General features: G+C 41.0%; 1 protein-coding gene across 4 annotated transcripts in view; it reads right to left on the bottom strand.

Annotated features, from left to right (window-relative positions):
* The window catches only part of RFTN1 (raftlin, lipid raft linker 1), a 107,412-nt gene that overhangs the window by 16,901 nt on the left and 70,647 nt on the right, over positions 1-19,864 (bottom strand). For all 4 annotated transcript variants that reach the window (XM_081164635.1, XM_081164634.1, XM_081164637.1 and 1 more), the window contains exons 6-7: positions 8,622-8,825; positions 851-966 (exon numbers count right to left, since the gene is read on the bottom strand). In XM_081164635.1, the coding sequence (XP_081020761.1) occupies positions 851-966; positions 8,622-8,825 (320 nt within the window). The remainder of the gene's footprint in view (positions 1-850; positions 967-8,621; positions 8,826-19,864) is intronic.

The following is a 19,864-nucleotide window of genomic DNA, read 5'->3' as shown; positions in this document are numbered from 1 at the left end:
TTAAACACATAGCAAGAGCCAAATGACCTGCAAAGCACATTTGTGACATTCTTTGTAACTACATGCATTCTGTTTCTATGATTCCAAAGGCCTTGCAATAAACAAAGGAGACTTGACTGGCACCACAAAGACCCTCATTTAAAAATGATTCAGAGCCCTGCTTTATGTATTACTTTTTTCCTACCTTTGCAGGGTGGAACCAGTGTTTTTTCCTCTATATGTAATGATGGTAGGGTAAGGTTATCAGATGTCCCCATTTCCCGGGGATAGTCCCCAGATTTACAAATCAGTCCCCATACAAAAATCCATTGAAGTTGAAAAGTGTCCCTGGATTCATTGGGAAAAAATTGGTAACCTTATGGTAGGGGGGAAGGAAACAAAACAAAAAAAATCTATCCCTCTCTAAAGCTCCTTCTTAGCTACTGTTTTGAGAAAGCTGCAGCAAGGGTGGGGACAGGATGAAAGCACCTTTCATACATTGTTCAGCATATATGTAGGAAAATGAAATGTTTGAAGCTGCTCAGATATCCCAACACTAGTTAGTTTTATCAGTGCAATATGAAACCTCTTTTTAATAAGACATGAAAAAACTAAGTGGGTAACAAATTAATATAACAACTAGACCTTTCACTGTTTTCCCTAATGCTCCTTTGGGTAGTCCACTGGGATTGCTGAGAGAATAAATTTTAAAAGATTGTAAGAAATCTTGGCTACTGAAAATTGCTAAATAAGTTATTGCTAATAGACGCAGCAAGCAAGATTTTTTTTTTTTAAAAAAAACCTATTAGTTTCTCATTAGGTTGTGATTCAAGATATTAGGAAACAAACAAAAGCAAAACAACACACTTACTTCCAGAACAGTCCATTGTTCTACAACAATAGCATCATAGCCTTGTATACTCTTGTTGTCTTCCACGGAAATATCTTCAAAGATGAACACGCCATCTGTCATCCCCTGGAAGGAATCTGTGCAGAAACAAATCGTTTCTATAAGCTACACAGTTAGGGTATCCTATGAACAATTTTAAAGTGTGTGTGTGTGTTCATTATCACAATCCTAATTTCTTCTCAGCATGTTATTTGCAAAACACAGGGAGAGAAAGACCCCTGCATGGTCCAACTATATTAAAATGAATGAGACTAATAGTAGGTGTACAAATGAATCTTTTGTATGCAGTGCTGTGCTGCTAGCAACCATTACAAAACAGAATTGCACTTATTTTTATTGGCTATTTACACATAAAAAGATTTACACATGCAAGGTTGGTGGTGGACACTTCTGGAGCTTGAGGGATTTCTTCCCTTCTCCTTGACTAGTATCTGAGGCACTGACCTAGCCAAGAGGCATGGCCACGGCAAGAGATGGGAATGTAGGGATATCATGCATGCCTTACTGGATTCTGTTCATCTATATATGAATTGTGCTTCCTCTTTTCCCTGGAAACTGCAAGTCTGCAGTAACATCTGCACTGGGCATTTTCTTTGGAAGTCAACAATCATAGATGCAACTGAGTTGCAGCTTTCAATGCAGCCTTTGTTTTAGGAATGGTCAGAATATTTGATGCATCCCTTTGGTGTTTAGGGAACAAAGAGTTGCGGTCAGAATTTCTCCACTATCCCGAATCATTTGTCAGGTGATTGGTGTATTGGGCATTGCTGGTTTAGGAGGACTGCTCTATAGCAATAAGTGTTTCCTCATACAGTGAACCTTTCGAGTCAAGATTTCCCGATTACTCTTGCCTTCCTTGAACATTTTTGATGACCGCACAAACCCTCAGTGCATTAAATGGTGGTGATGACCCTGAATTTGGGGTGTTTTGCCCCCATACATATACAATGCCAAATAAAGACATGAGAAAAAACTCCCCACATACTAGGGCATGAATGGTGAAAAAAAAGAGATGGGTCTCCAAATCACTGCAGAAGTGTTTGAAAAACTGCAAGTGTCCATAGTTAACCTGGCATTAATAAACAATTTAATGGATTTTACTGTAGAATACCTGCTCATGCACAAATCCTAGCATTCCCTTTTGGGGATGCCAAAGTAACTCAATTTATTATAAGAAACCCCATGCAATAGCCTGCTTTTGAGTAGAAGCATACCTGCTTTAGTAGCAGTCATCCAAAAAAATACTGAAGCTCTTACAAGGGCTTTTTGCAGTATCAGTCTCACATTAACTATCACATCTATTTAACCCCTCTCCTCTCCAGAAAGGCCCCTTTTTTGAGCAGTTAACTTGTTTTCACTTAGCACATAATTAATCCAGTGGATTCCAGCACATTACATCAACACAATTAATTTCAAAAACTAAATGATAAAGTGATGGCTCATTTGTACTAATAACCAGCTCAGCATAGCCTTCCATTCCATTAAAACTAAAAACTGCTTCGATTCTGCCCAAGCTTTGTTATAATTTTTCACCTTTTACCTTCACTAAGCTCATGGAAAAGGTTAATCCACCCTCCTTCATGGGAAAAGGTTCCATTATCACTGCATTTTTTATTAAGGTAAGATGCTCTCCCACTGTGCTCAAAAGGCTATTTTCACTTGGGTATATAAATATTTGATGATGTTCTGCTGGGCAAAATGTCATTTTAATGTTCCTGCACATGATTTACAAGATGACTATGGGAAAAGATTTCTTATTCTATTATGACAGCTATACTAGTGGGAAGCAATGTCTCCCTGTGTTGTTTGTTGTCTTTGAACTATTAAGCGTTGTGCACAAAGCCTAACCTTTACGTTATTGTTATTGCTGTGAAAAAAATCACTGCCACAGGTACAACAAAGAAATGTGCCCTCCACCTTTGCTCCTGGCTGATGCCCACCAACATATATGGGCTGTTTCCCACTAACATTTCCTACACTGATAATGCACATGTCGGTGTCATCCATTAGCAACGGATTCCAGGAACCCAAACATGTGACAAAATAGGTGCATGACTGTTGTCATGCACAAGAGTTTATATATGCAGGACACACATTTCTTAAATGGAAGATATAGGAACTTAACCCCGTGCAAAATTCCCCCTTATCTTAATTCCCCCCCCCCAAGCTACTTGCTCAAGTTTCTATACCCAATATTAGTCATTTCACTTCATGATGGCATTACTTAACATTAAGTGGCAAAATGTCCAGTAGGATTCAGCTAATAATTAATTTGTGATTTTTATATTTATTAAAAATCACATTGTTCAGTCACGGTGTCATAACTATACTATCCCTCCCCATTCCCTTCCTCCCCAGAAAGAAAAAAATGAAACAGAAAAGAGAAAGCATACACACACATTTGAGGAACAATTTGGTAAAAGGCTGAAGGTGTTGTTATTCTGTGATCATATAATTCTGTTTAGGTTGCAAAACCAAGACTTAACTTTCTTCTATGGGGTGCTGACTCTTACACTGTCTTGCAATGCTTAGTTCTATATTAGGTGCAACTTTAAACCACAGAGCCTAGGACTTGCCAATCAGAAGTTCGGCGGTTCGAATCCCCACAATGGGGTGAGCTCCCGTTGCTCAGTCCCTGTTCCTGCCAACCGAGCAGTTCAAAAGCATGTCAAAGTGCAAGTAGATAAATAGGTACCGCTCCGGCGGGAAGGTAAACGACGTTTCCGTGCGCTGCTCTGGTTCGCCAGAAGCAGCTTAGTCATGCTGGCTACATGACCCGGAAGCTGTACGCCGGCTCCCTTGGCCAATAAAGTGAGATGAGCGCCGCAACCCCAGAGTCGGCCACGACTGGACCTAATGGTCAGGGGTCCCTTTACCTTTACTTTACATTAACTTCAGTTTTCGCAACCACAGGTAGAAAGGCACCTTTAGGAAACAGCATGTTCCCTAAGAATGTATTCTACACATTAGCAGCACATCTCCCAAATTCCAAGTGTAAACTGATTGCCCTATTATGGTTGTTCACAAAGTAAACTCTTTGTGCTCATCTTGCAACCCCACTTTTGAAGGCATTTTAACTGCAGAATCTGACATTAGGAAACTCCCCCAGAGCCCTGTTGTTATGTAAATTCACTTTTAATGTGTAAACAACAGAATAATACTTCTCCTATGTTGTATTTGGGATATTAAGCAATACGCTGATAAGGAGCCAGAAATAAAATGTTTGCCCTTAAGAAAAACAGGCCTAATTGGTCGGTATCAGGCCAAGTGACTCATAGTTTCAAAACTGCAGTTTATACATATAAAATAAATGGCCATTTGTTTCTGAGAACGTTCAGTCGCAACTTACATGGGTTGCCAACAAGCTAGAAGAAAGCATTCCATCATGTGCCCTTTAGAATTTCCTTTGCTGCAGGATAAAAAAATTAAGCCTGGCTGTTAATTTCCCCATTCAATTTTAATAAAGATAACTAATTTCACTGACTACTCCACAGGCAGGAGCGTGAGATGGAGAAGAGCCTTCTAGAAGCTGCCTGTGGCTTGACTTTGGGCTGGATCTGAAGACCCTAGTTTGCATGAGCGGAGAGTGAGGGTGTGTCACTGATCTCCTCACTTTTAATTACTTACATTCCAAGCAGCTGCTCTACAGTATTCCCCCACCAATCCTCTGGAGCCAGATTTCATAGGATGTAACACACTGTGGGTATAGGAGGGGGGAGCGGGGACTGGTGATCCCCATATACAAGCGCCTTCCACTCATGTGGTGGGATTTCTGGATCTAATTCCACATTTCATGACTCTCACGTAAAAATATGTGATACCGCAAGTTGCTGAATACTTATCAAAACCTACCAAGAAACTTCCAAAAACACCCCCAGCCTAGTCTAACGAAAATCAAATCTTTGTATGTATTTATAGACTTGTTTTCTGTGTTCTATGTAGTTGCATTATCTTTTGCCTCAAAATATTATGGAATTAATATCCATGTTACTGGCATAATCATCATCATCATCACCACCACCACTACCCAACAACGGTGCTTCAGAGTGTAAGCAGCCCTGACCTGGAGATTGTAACGTGACACAGAAGAAACCGAAAGGGGTGGGGAATGGAGGCAGAGGTAAACAGGAAGGAATAGGCAGTTGTTTCGATTGCACATGCTTAATCTTAGGTACAGGTTAAGTTGCTAGAGGGCATGGGACAAAGGGGGCTGCTCCAAAGCGTTCATGGAAAAGGTGGGCTTTGAGGAGAGATTTGAAGGACGTAGGAAAAGTGGCATTGCACAAGCATTCTAGAATGCAGTTTCAACCATATGGAACAGCAAGGGAAGAAGGGCTTTCACATGAATACCACACAAGGCAGCAGAGGCTGCTACATTAGGGTGTATGGGGCACTTGCTGCCCTCAGTCAGCCCCCACCTACCTCCCTTCTTCCTGACAACCAGTCCAGGGTGTAACCTTCCTCCTCGTTTGTTTCAGCATTGCCCATGAGCAGGAAGGTGGATGGGGAGGAAACTAAAATTACTTGGCTTTGTCTATTATTGGCTGTGGTTGCATCAGTCATTGGCTCTGTCTCTGTCTACTGTTGGCCTCCTGTCTTATGCCCCGCCAGTCTCAATGGACACCAGCCACCACTGAACACACACACCAACCGAGAAGTGGGCCCTAGTCCTTGGAAGCGTGTGTCAAAATAAACTTGTCTAAGGCTACCTCACTGGAATATGGCAACACTAGTTCTATCTTCAGGCTGGTAGCAGAGACATTGAAATGAGCAATATGAACAATATTGGGTCCAGGGGTATGGCACATAATGCAGCAGCCCGACTGAAGCTAAGCAGGTCTGCATCTAATCAGTGCCTGGAGAGAAGACTGCCTAGGATCTTCATGAACATTGCCTTGAGTTCCCTAGAGGAAAGACAGGAAGACAAATAAGGCTTTGTGTTTAAAAACACACACAGAGAGAAGCAAAAAATGTTAAATATCCATGCTCAGAGCTTTAGCTCCCAAGCCAAGTTCTAAAAATAACATTTTTGTTTCCTTCAATAGCACCAACTAACATATGGCATCTAGCACAAATACATAGGCTTTGGCCTTTCATTTACATAAACTGCTGTTTGGAAATCTTAGAGATAGATCAAGACTGTGTATATTACTATTTCTGAGTAGTCAAAAGAATAAGCAGAGTTGAGGTATGTAGCTCAGCTAAACAAAAACTGACAGATTTGATAAAGAGTCTCATCCTTATCACCATGCGTGTTACAAGTTAAGATTTCTGTGTTCAGATTGTAAAAAACAACAGCTGCCTATTTCCTTGTTAGAGCACAACAGAATGAAGATAGCAGATGAAGAGAGCTAGCAACTGCAGAATTAGTTTGGGGTTTGTAGTCACCACTCATGATAGAAACATATCATGGTGGTGAAGAAGAAGAAGAGGAGGAGGAGGAGGAGGAGGAGGAGTTTGGACTTGATATCCCACCTTTTACTCGCCTTAAGGAGTCTCAAAGCGGCTAACAATCTCCTTTCCCTTCCTGCCCCACAACAAATACTCTGTGAGGTGAGGCTGAGAGACTTCAGAGAAGTGTGACTGGCCGAAGGTCACCCAGCAGCTGCATGTGGAGGAATGGGGAAGCGAACCCAGTTCACCAGATTACGAGACTACTGCTCTTAACCACTACACCAGACTGGAGGAGGAGAGGACAGAATGACATTTGATTGTGCTGCATCAAAAGGACTATGTGTGTGTTTGATGTTTAGTTATTAAACATCAGTAAAACCTGTACCTATGGAAGTGCGTTGATACTCACTCAGAAACCACATGCATACTTCGTGTGGTTCTTTCAGATATTGGTATGCACAACAAAGCCAATGGGGAATAAAAAGATGAAAAGATTTTTATTTTATTTTCATACACATTGGTGTTTATGAGTTCTTTAGGCAAGTGACTATTGCAGAACAAATGCTATCATGCAGCAAGTGCTTGAAAATGTTGGTGTTCCCAAACTATCACTAATTGTATATAAGACAGGAGGATTGGCCCAGGTGGCACACTCCAAGACAATACCTGTAGCATTAAACAGCCTCTTCCTAAGAGGGACCTTTTGCCTCCACTTCCTACTGCAGTCACTGGGGGAAGCAACAGCCTGAACACAACAAAGAATCTCTGCTCTAAATTTCACCAGCCTCCACAGCAGTACTTTGAACTACTCACTGCAAAAGTTCATCTCAGTCCAATGATTTCTTCCAGCTGCCATATCTTCAGCTGTTCTACCAAGCTCCACGGCTCCTAATGACTTTTCCATTCATTTCTGTCAGAGCTCAGCCCTGAACAGGACTACAGAGGAACCTCATCTGAAGAGGAGGAGCAGGACTTGGTCCAGCCACACCAAGGAGCCCAATGTCATAGCTGAGCAGCCCAACTTACTCAGCCCCCAAGAAACCTTTGCTGCCCCCTGCCAAACCTTAATTGCCTCAGCCACAGGCCATCCCTCTCCACACCCAATTCCCCGGTAGCAGAGGTGGAGTCAGGCCCAGCAATAAGCCCAGGGTAGATGGAGGAGTGCTTGTCTGGCAGTTAGGCCTTCATTATGGGGGGGGGGGTTACTTGGGAGGAGGGAGAAGACAGAAAAGGATCAGGTATGTACTGGAACCCAACAGATGAGCAGGAAGGGAAAGCAACTTCCTCAGAAACTGTAAACATCCCAGGGTTACTGGGAAAAGTTCCCTACTGGGCTTCCATAGGCAACTCTAGCTCATCCTTGCTTCTGAACCAAGGCCAGGCCAAGACATTGGGGAGCGCAGGGGAGGAGGAGTTTGGATTTGATATCCCGCTTTATCACTACCCGAAGGAGTCTCAAAGCGGCTAACATTCTCCTTTCCCTTCCTCCCCCACAACAAACACTCTGTGAGGTGAGTGGGGCTGAGAAACTTCAAAGAAGTGTGACTAGCCCAAGGTGCAGCTGCATGTGGAGGAGCGGGGAATCGAACCTGGTTCACCAGATTACGAGTCCATCACTCTTCACCACTACACCACACTGGCTCTAACTGGGGAGACTAATGTGGTACACTATCCTCCCCCCCCCCCCAAAAAGGAAAAGCCAGGATAAATTGGGAGGAACAGCTGGGAAAGCTGCTGCCACTGCCCCTCTTCCCAAGAATTTTCAACGTGAGGCAGCCACTTCACTCTTCCCAATGGTTTGGAAGCCTCTTGACAGTGAACCTGTGCATGCATATAGTTTACACACATACTCCATGGGCTCTGGTTTGAGGCTTTTATGCAGCCTACCTTGAATTTTAAAAGATCCATTGTCACAAAACAGCAAAGAAGTTTTGCAGGAATTAAAACTCAGACACTTGGAAATTTGCAAAGGTGCTGCTGCTTCAAAGACTGTTCCTGATTGACACCAACAAATAATTTGCACTCAATATGGCATGTAATTTCAAGGTGTAATTAGCAGAAAGAGGGAATGTTCCTTTTTGCTAAGAACCTATCTGAAAGAGTGGAAATTGAAGCAAGAGAATGAGGTGCTACTTAGGCACATCTGCCTCATTTCTTTGATTTCATACTAAAAAAGTGTTCCTACCACTTATATATAATGAATATTCTCACGTTTTCATGTTCAGGTTCTGAGCAATTTTTGTGCATTCTAATAGTCACAAACAAAGAGAAAATAGCTGATCTTTTAAACGAATGAAGTATATAAACAGAGTAATAATCTTGCAGGGAAATTCCGTACCATTTATCATTCCAAGACTGAAGATGGCATTCACCAACGTGCTCCCTTTCCGAAAGTGATCTGTCATATGCTCCAGCCAATTGGCTTCCAAGCTGCAAATGCTCTGCCCATCACTGGTGATTTTCACAGGGATTGTTAAACTGTAGTACTGGCTGGATCTCTGCAAAGCCTTTGGCTTGTTGTAGACAGCAAAGATCTCGGTTTCTAAAAAAAAATTACAACCATACAAAGTGCTGAAATAGCAATAACGATAAAAGCAATGAAAATAGTGCACCCTCTCTCTAGGGTACAGTCTGCCAGCATAAAGAAGTAACACATTAATAAGCACTATTAACTGAGCTTTCCCCATGTATAATTAAAACATTACTGGGTCATTAACAAAAACTGTTTTTCCACCATGCTACAAAATGACCTATATTATTAAGCAACAAACTAATAATTTTAACCATAACGCATTATTGCCAACTGAATTTGTACGACCAAATAAAGCAGGAAACAGATTTGCAAGGCATTAGCAGGACATAGGGCTGACAAAATCAGGAAAATACAGTTGAAGATGAAAACCATGACTGCGTACTTATACAAAATATATGCATGAATTAACAGTTAGAAAGATGAATGAATGTGATGTAGTACTCGGATACACATTAAGTCCTTCTTGCTGCTCCAGGCTAATGTACCCATTGTTCTGGAAGAAGAAGTGAAGTTCCACATGACACACCTTTCACATTAATTCCCACTTCCAGGGGTTTCTTGCAGTTGAGGGCCACTTTGTTGTGAGAATACTAAAGCACTTCTCCGATTCTGTGACTACTTCATGACGTCTAGGCACAGGCACACACACACACACACACACACACACACACACACAGTTAATGATATTTCGGGCAGCACCAACAGACCCATAGTTTCGAAGTAACAGTTCTGCTTTATTCTCACTACTCATATCACATCTGGAGTACTGCGTGCAACTCTGGATACCACACTTTAAGAAGCATACAGACAAACTGCAATAAGTTCAAATGAAGGTGGTCAACACTAAATAAAACAAGTCCTATAAGGATAGGTTGAAGGAAACGGGAATGTTTAGCCATAAGAAGAGAAGCCTGATAGGGGACATGATGAAATTTACCAATCTTTGCAGCTTAGAAAGTTCAACTTTCCCCCCAGATATCCATGAACTTGAGTCTGATGAGCCTTCCCCATGGCTGCAATTTGCATAAGAAAAACTCTGGTAATTTAATTTCAAATCTTGTTTGAATGAATGAATGAAACTTTTTTTGCGTCAGCCATAGGCCATAGCAACAAAAGAACATTGCAATATACACAGAACAGAAATTAAAAGTTGATTATATAAAACACAGTTTAAGGTCCTGAATCAGCAGTCAAATGGTGGATCTTATTCTGATTGCCCCAGCTAAAAACCTTGCAACCTTTGCTGTCACCTGCTCATCTTGATCTGCCAAGAGGAAGGACACTGTGGCAGTGGTTGGGCAATAAAAGAGGGGTGATAATCTCATTCCAAAGAGTGCAAGCCAGAAGGGAGCGCACCACTGATTCGGTGCTGCCATCTCCACAGGGACATAAGCATTTTCCATGTGGAATCTGTTGGAATCATCCCTCAAGTACAGCTGAGGGCAATACTTTCAATCTTGCGAGAGTAAAAGCTCATCTATATTTTGGAATTGCTAGGTTATGCAGATAGGATGCCAGAGAATCAAAATGGGAAGGTGGATTTATGGCATGCCTTTCTCTGATGTCATTACAGATAAGGAGTGAGATGTACATAGCAAACAAGCAAAGGGGAAATGGCTGCTGAGCTGCACCCACCATTGTGAGGCCTGAAGAGGTGATGATGATGATGCCTCTCCAGCTGCTGTTATTGGCTGTGGACGCCCTGTGATGTCACATAAGCACATGGCAAATCAGTGGATATACAAAAGCAGCCCAAGGGGAAAGCCCAAGGCAAAGCTTGAAAAGGACACAGTGGACAACAGTTGTGTTATTCAGCACTTGGTGGTCTCCTTCTGCATGGAGGCGAAGTGGCAAATGCAAGGAGGCCATCATCCGTCAATGAGATGCTGTGGAGCAACGAGAAGGCTGGTGTACCTGCTGAGCAGGACCACAGCTTGAAAGCGGCAGATATCCATGGTTGGAAGCTGGAGATGGACCTGGCAGAAGCTGTGGTTAGCATGTGGAAGCCCGGGATGCCGCAGGGCTGAAGGAGGCTGAAGTTTGTGCAGGTAAGCTGGTTGAAATTCACCTTCAGAAGACCATTGACAAAAGCTGTGTGGATATTTGTGAGTTGATGCTGGGGTAAGTATGAATGGAGAATGTGGACATAGGTCACCCACCAGACACAGTATGACTGGCAATTGCATGTTCAGATAGCGGTGTAGGCTGTCCTGCAGGCTCTGGGCGAATGAACCACTGGATATTCACGGGCAGAAGCCACTGGAGGTTGGGAGGCTGGCCAGTGGAGGTGGCTGGATGATAACTGTTGAATGAGGGCCATTCCCCTCACTGTATCTGTGTTTGCCTTTCATGGATGTCATAAGCCGACGAAACTTTCCCCAAAAGCAGCAATGAAGGGGACAGCAGAGCTTAAGCATGCCATCTTCTACTTCTAAATCAAGGTATTTCTAAATACATCTAAGTAACATTCATGACATTCCCCTTTCCGGTACCAGGATGGGAGGCTGTGCAGATGCATCCCTAAGCAGTTGCCGTGGGCTACAAACTTCCTGTGACGTCACAAATGGACAGGGTGGCTAAGGGGAAAGAGGCAGTTACTAGTGGGTGGAAGAATGGAGAAACCTCAGTAACAGGTTCAGGGGAAGTTGGGGTAGGTAGGCAGGGCCAGCTGGATACGCAGAAGTTGAATATGGGCTGACTCCCTTCTGTCTACTTGCGTTGCCAACATTTTATTCTCTCAGGGCTCCTGTACCTGTCCCGCCTAAATCGCTTGGCAAGAGCCCCAGCCCTTTAGCGGTTCCTGCATTTCTGCAGAGCTCCAAAAACCGCGGGAAATAAAATGAAAAGCAACAATGAGAATACAGTTTAAGTTGTTAACAGATGCAAAAGAAAGAGGAGGCTTCGCCCTGTCAGATCTGAAATTGTATTATGAAGCATCCTGCCTCTGTTGGCTAAAGGAATGGATGTTATTAGAAAATACGGAATTGTTGGATTTGGAAGGTTATGATAATAGATTTGGGTGGCACGCACACTTATGGCATAATAAGACAAAAGTCCATAAAGGATTTGGAAGTCATATATTTTGAAGATCTTTAATAGAAATTTGGGATAGGTATAAAAACCTATTGGAACATAAAACACTGCATTGGTTATCCCCACTAGAAGCAATGAGTGTGAAAAAGGTCAATATGAGTGGAAAATTGATAACTTATGGGAAATTAATACAAAAGGAAGGAAGCAAATGGAAAATAAAACCATATGAAGAAATTAAAGAATATGTGAATGATTGGCTGCACTACCGCCAGGTCAATGAAATGTTTAAACAGGATTTTAAAGAAAGAGGATTTGATGAAAATAAATCAAAAGTTTGAATTAGAGATATTAAGTAATGATTGTAAAATTTTGTCTAAAATGTATAAATTGCTGCTTGAATGGCATTTGAAGAATGAGGAGGTAAAGTCGGTTATGATTCACTGGGCTAAGGATTTTGGGTATAATATACAGCTGAGTGACTGGGTAAAATTATGGAAAGAAGGTTTAAAATTTACTGCATGCAATGCCTTAAAAGAAAATACGATGAAAATGATGTATAGATGGTATATTACACTCGTCAAGTTAGCTAAAAAGTATAAAGTTAGCAATAAATGTTGGAAATGTAAAGAAAAAGAAGGAACATTTTATCACATGTGGTGGGAATGTAAAATGGGGGAAAGCTTCTGGGAGATGATATATAATGAGATGAAAAAAATGTTGAAATATACATTTATAAAGAAACCAGAAGCATTTTTACTGGGCATTGTAGGGAGTGATATAAACAGAAAGGAATGTAAGCTCTTTTTATATGCAACAATGGCAGCAAGAATATGATTGGCCCAAAAATGGAAGCAAGAAGAATTACTGACGAAAGAAGATTGGAGGACGAAACTAATGGACTATGCAGAACTGGATAAACTAACAGGAAGGATTCGAAATCGGCGGGGCCAGAAATTCACAGAAGACTGGAGTAAATTTACGGATTATTTGAAAAGTATTTGTGAAGATCAGACGACGTTTGTAGTCTTGCAAGAAGTTTTGTGAGGAGTATTATTGGAATTACTGCAAAAATGGATAAGGGGGAGGATGATTAGTTAAGACATTTAAAGGTAATATAAATTTAAGAAATGCATAAGAAGTGGTTAAAACAGTGGATCATCAGAGGTGCTGATGGAAGTCCAAAAAGATTGTATAAGTGATAAAGTTTTGTGGTACGTATGTTAAAATTAATAAAAATTATTATAAGAAAAGAAAAGCAACAACCCTGCTGGGTGTCCCTGAGCCCACTCTCAAATCTTGTTGGTTCTGATTGTAGGCACTGTTCATACTTAACTTGGGCATTACTCTTTCCAGGCAAAGATTGTGCCCTTTAACACTCAGTGTCCACGTGGGTTGTGTGTGTTTTTTGCCCCAAGCTGTCCCCATGAAAACCCACTATTTAAAGCAGAATCAGAGTAGATTGATGTTTGTTCCAATTGAGCTTTAAAGAGCAGGTTTTCACAGGGAAAGCTCTGGGGGGGGGGAAGGGTGCTCAGACACATAGCTTTAAATTGCAGATTGTGTCCGGAAAAAGTGGAGTTAAGTTGATTGTGGATAAGCCCTTCATCTGGGAAAACAGACGTTTCCCCATCACAGTAGACTTTACAATTCTATAATGTTCACTGTGAGCAAGATACAACATTGTTCAGAGTTTCCTAGTAAGAATAGTTGGGTAAGACTAGATGGCAGAGTGATTTGCTACAATCCTGAGCTCCCCTTCCCCTCGGCACAATTCTTTTAACTGTCCTTGTACTGTTAGAGTTCATTATCAGTTGCCCAAAATCCATACTGCTGCAGTGATTATACTCTTGGGCATTCTTGCAAGCCTCCACAGGTTACTTCTTTTAGGCTGTTGATAGCTGTGTTCCTTTATCTACAAGCAATCGTTTTTCAGTGTAAGAGGTTGTTACAGGCTGCTAGGTCACATTTTTAAGTATTCCAGTTTTTGTATTTATTCCCCAAACAACATTGCCCCTTTCACTGGCCTTGGCCTATTTGGTTAATCTGGGGGCTTTGGTCTGTTTGCTGGTTATAGGAGCGCACGACTCCCTTGTTGCAACAAGCTACTGGTCTGTTTCCAGGCATAATTCAAAGTGCTCTTTATAAAGCCCTATATGGCTTAGGACCAGGCTATATGGAAGACCATATTCCCTGCTTGGGCTCTAAGACCTGGGGGAAGTCCTTCTCTCAGTCCCGCCGTCCACACAGGCACACTTGGTGGGGATGCAAGAGGTGGCCTTATTGGTAGCTGCTCCCAGATTTTGAAACTCCCTCCCTACAGAAGTTAAGACTGGTTCCTTTCTTGTTGTCCTTCTGCTGGAAGGTGAAGACTGTATTATTCCAACAGGCTTTTGTGAACAGGCTGTTTTTAACGAAGCAGCTGGTGATGTGATGGTTTTATTGCAATCATCTGTATGTTTTAATAGATAACACACACACAGACGTATGTATATATGTTTAATTGTTTTTAATGTCCCTCCCCGCAATGCTTTTAACTATTTCTATTTTATCTATAAGACGCCTTCAGTCGTGTTGGGGGGAAAGGGGGATGTAAATAAATGTAACAAAAACAACAACTTGCTCCCTGTGGCATTTGCTCTCCTAGGTGTGTGACACCATACTGGGTCATAAGGAAAGGGTTAACTAAGTGTAAAATGACTAGCCAATAGGAACCCAAGGGGAGGAGTTAGACTTAGGGTAGTTGAGAAGTCAGTCTGAAGTTAGGGAAGGGACTGAGAGGATAAGTCTGTGGGTTGGGCTAGTCTGATGTGAGAGAGTGAGAGAATCTGTTAAGAGGAGTCAGTCAAACAGTTGAGATAATCAGTCAGAAGGTATTAGGAAGGTATAGGCCGGTAAAGAAACTAAAGTTAAGAAACTGACGAGAATATTATCTGAGAAACCATAAACTTGTTAATACTTATAAAATAAACTTGTTTGTTTGGTTCAATTTTGACAACTGTCTGGACTCAATGTGTACCCGAGAGTAACGGGTTGGTGGCAGCGGGGAAGTGGGCACAGTGGTGGCACAGGGATCAATAGACTGTTAAAAGTCCGGGGGACCCTGTGTGATCACCACACTCCCATTTACTTCAGGCTGCATACTTTAGTAAAGTGATCCTTTTCCTCAAAAATTGATGAGTCCTATTGAGGGTTGTGCTGCATTTTGGAGGCCTGCATTTGCCCATCCCTATTCTTATATACTTCTGCTACATAAAGTGAAACCAGCTCTTTTCTTCCCTGTTTCTGAGTCTCTCTTTCTTTCACCTTGTCACCAAGGTGTTCCTGAACAGCGAGCTTAGATTTCTTTTGTTAACTTCAAATGCTAACCTTACTTTACTGAACAAAGTGAAGCTATCTATTCCAGCTTGTAGCTGCCTCTTCCTTTCCCCCCTAGTTCTCGCTTCCTGAGAGAGAGAGCGCCGACTCCTCTTAAAAGTGACATACACTTTGCAAACATCTCTCTTTATAGAGCACTATAACATCAATAAACTGTTCAAGGAGGGAAAAGTAGTTCCCACAGGAGGCAGATAATGATTTTTTTTTCCAAATAGAAAAATATATGCTTTAATTAAGGCAGAAACAAAGTATTGCAAATACTAACAAGCTTTCCAGACAAGCTGTCCTTAGGCACTGAAAAAAACACATTCACGTTTAATGCACAAGAAAGGTTATTCTATTAAAAATCTCTTTTGTCTTTAATAACTATTGTACAAAATTGTTCTGCGGGAAAAAGACAGCACATGTATATTCCAATTGGCCTTGCAGTAACAGTAGTTATTTAGTCATGCCACATAACCCATGTTAACAGCATTTTTTTCCAATTTCTAAATAAAAAGGTTATGTTCTATATAACCTTTGATTTTTAAAAAATATTTCCCACTTATCCCTCCCTCCTTCCCACAAAAAGGTTTCAGCATGGATCATAAAACTTTGTTTAACGGCACACTTATTAATTCATCATCACAGCTTCTGTTAATGATATTGTGTCATGTAAAAACAAGTACAGCAGATATACAGGATGAAGCAGGATCTATTTAACCGAGCATCCTGTTTCCCATGGTGGCCAACTAGAAGCCTATGGAAAGACCACAAGTAGGACATGAGGGCAATATAACGCTCCCACTTGCGTTCTCCAACATGGTGCCTCTGATCCTGGAGCCATGATGAATAGTAACCATTAACAGCCTTGCCTTCCATGAATTTGTCCAACCCCCTTTTAAAGTCATCTAAGTAGGTGGCCATGACCACAGCTTGTGGTAGAAAATGACATAATGGGCAGATGGTTGCGTTTGTTTCTCCAAAGGAGACATATATACATACGTACAATTCAGGGGCCAATAAATGAACCAGCAAGTGGACGTAATAAAGGAATGAAAACTTGCAGTTTAATTTATCGCCTTAAACACTATTCTGCAAAGTTTGATATTCGAATAGAACAGCGAATAAAGGATTAGAAAAACAGAAAGACGTTCAGTCAGGAATTAGCAGAATCAACAAAATGTGAATGTTAATCTGAGCCTAGGAGCGTTGAGATGTGCAACAAGACTTGATCCATTATAGTCATCATTACAGTAGCCCTTTAAATGTGCTCACTACATTGCTGTTCTTAGCTTGTTACAACAAACCTATGAAATGCACTATATGTGATGAGGTTCTGGTATCGGTGCTGATATTGCTTAAGCTGTTTATTTATCTGCTCCTGTTGATGTTTTTTGGTTTTATTCCTATTTTACTGCACCTTGACCAGGGATCTCTTTAACGATGAAGCATGGATTAAAATATTTTAAAATAATAAAAAGAAAGAACATGAGAAGAGCCCTGACGTATCAGGTCAAAGGCCAATCTAATCCAGCATCCTATTCTCACAAAGGCCAACTAAATGATCATAGGAAGCCTGCAAGAACTATGTCAGTGGAGGCAGAATGTAGCCTTACCCTCCATGAATTTGTCTAACCCGCTTTGAAAGCTATCAAAGTTGGTGACCATCACTACTTCTCGTGGAAGTGAATTTCATAGTTTGAAGTATGCACTGTGTGAAAAGGTATTTTCAGACAAACACACGAAGCAGTATGATACAGAACCAGACTGTTGGTCTCTCTAAGCTTAAGGCTGACTGCTGTGTTAGGAAGTCTCTTATTGTTTGGAGTACAGGACTTGCTATCTGGGTTCTCTTTAAATGGATATTCCAGTGGCTGAATCTCATGCCTTCTGTGTGCAAAGCATATGGCTCTGCCAATAAGACACAGGCATCTCCCTCCTCTATTTAATTTGATTTAAGAAGCAGGACAGAAGGATAATGGCTAGGACACTTCCTATAACTAAGAAAAGATTGATCTCCAGCTCACTAGTTCACAAATCTATAACCCACAACAGTTAAAATAAGTTGCATACCATAATCTGGGGTGTGTGCATTGCCATCTGTTCCAAAAAAACCCCCAAAACCTCTTAAAAATGCCTCTATTTTGTTTTACAAAAATCAAACAATCAGTTAACAAGGGAATTTGGCACAAAATTTTGTAATGATGGAAATTTAGGTTAAAAATAACATTCAAAGGGGTAAAACAAGAATAAAGCACTTTCTTGCCAGATTCCTAAACTGCTTTTTGGGTTCAGGAACATTTTAAGAATTTGGATCAGATAGTTTAAAGAAAATTCTGAGGAAAAATGCAGGGTCACACACATGTAGTTTGATCCTGTAGCTGAAAAACACAGTGTTAGAAATCTTCAAATTCATGGTATTTCTCACTTTAAAATGTGTGAATGCAAATTAGTAATCGTGGAATATGATTGTTTTACACGAATAAAAGATAGATGTAGAGATGCTGATTGGGCAAAACCATCCAACTGCTGAGCCAAGATTTATATAGATCAAGAGGGTTGTTTTATCATTTTGTAGTTGTAGGAAACAGGATAAGGATTTTTCCCAGCCAAGGACTTTACAATTCAACGTACACATATTAAAAAGGAACCCAATATTATTTCAACATAAGCAATTATGTTTAAATACTGTTGTAAATGGAAACATATTTATATTCTCACTAAAAAGTTAAGAATACACTTGTGGATAAGATATAACATTCTGCAAGTCATATGTAAGGTCAACAAAACACATGGCTAAGTAAAGACTATTCAAAGTTACAAAGTAGTACAAGACAAGGGGGGGAGTGAAAAACAAATAGTGTCATTAGAAGAAGAAAAGTCAGAATTATGGAGCAGAAGATATAACAAAGTCCTCATTAACAAAGCCTGGTTTGGCAAAAAAATGGACTTCTGAAAAGGAAAGGGGTATGTGGAGAAAAGGTTGCCTTGTAAAAGATAAGGCAGATAATACCCTGTGCTCACATGGGAGGAAGAAAGATCACTGCCAAAACTGGAATAAGTTTTCCAGGTTAGGAAAAGGAAGTGCTGTGGTCACAAAGGGATAATAAAGAAATCAGATGCAGTGTGGGGAAATATTTTGGTACAGGAAAATACATCCTTTTCTCATCCACACACAAATAACAGAGCACACACCCCAAATTTGCAAACCGTTAGCAGGTAAAAAAGTGGATCCACAAGTAAGAGAGATAACATCCCAACGGGTCATCGGAACAGTCAGAAAATATATTATTTCCCTGGTTTCTTTCAAGACGCATTCCTGCAATTTGTTGCGTTTTATCATATGTGACTTTGGTCCTGTCTCCTCTCCATGCTCTTAATTCTATCACTGTGACATCCTACCTTATTTCTGTGATGGCAAGCTGTTTTAAACTGTTTTTAATAACGTGTTGTAATCTTGCTTGGGACCTTGGGATGAAGGACAGGTAATAAATTATAACCACCATCATCTTTGACACAAAAATCAGAAGCAGGCCGCAGAATCATGGGGTCCCCCAGCTCCTACAAGAATTGCAATTTGCATCAATCTTAACCATGGTGTGGAGTCAAATGAGTTTAATCCCAATTCAGAAAGCTGTGCAAACAACACAACACAACACAAAATACCGTACTTTACTGGTGATGTTAACATGGAAGCAAACAACAGCTCTTGAAAAATGGATTTAAACCAACTACAAAAAAAAAAAACCCACAACCCAGACTGAAAAAGAAAACTGATAGTAACTGAAATATACTCTTAATAATCTGGCTGTTATTGCACCCTTTAGCTTTGCTAGTCTCTACTTTCTTCTTTGTTTAAAGTTCACAGATTAGTTCGTGGCTCTTCTTAAGACTTCAGTTAGCCATGCCATCCCCCAAAACAAAAGAGACAAAGCTATGGTTCTTCTGGTTACATTTATTTTGGTTGAATTTTAAAGAACTAATTTTTTTTAAGGCAATTTCTGCTAGAAATCCTGCACTGGCAATATATGGCCCAGGGCTGATCTTTGTTATCCTGTTCTCAAAGAAACAGAGGAGGGGTCATAGAGATCAGAGATACAGCAACATGTTTACTACATATACATAGCATGTTTATCTTGTACACACTTAAATGCATACCAGCCTTTTCTGACCACAGTAATGTGAACAAGCCATTGATATACATTTATTGAGTTGCTTATGTATAGAATTTTTGCATGGCACCCCAATTTCCGAGCGGCGTGAGATTCCAGGGGTTCCAGGCACTAAGCAGGCTTTGTGTTTCCTTTTGGGAATGAGGCACAGCGGAGACAGTGGTGTCTTTATTATTAATGGTTTATTTACAACCTGAGCCTACTATGCATATACAAGCTGAGCCAGCCTACGACTTAGAAGTTCACAGCAGTGAAACCCTCATCTCCCATTGCCACAGCCTTGGATTCAAGAAGAAATCAGCCATGGCTTTCTCTCTTACCTTCCTGCCTGTAGCTATTTTCTCTAGGTCGCAAGGCAGCAAACTCTGCTCTAAAACACAGGCTTTGTCTTTCCAACTCTCTAAGAGCTAGAGGAGGGGCCCCACCCATTTGTCATCTGGCACAGAGCCCCCTTTCCTTTGTTCTCTTAATGACCCATTCAGGGAA

The sequence above is a fragment of the Podarcis bocagei genome, assembly GCF_964188305.1.
Source record: "Podarcis bocagei genome assembly, chromosome: 12".
Lineage (NCBI taxonomy): Eukaryota > Metazoa > Chordata > Lepidosauria > Squamata > Lacertidae > Podarcis > Podarcis bocagei.
This window is presented reverse-complemented; position numbering and strand designations above follow the sequence as displayed.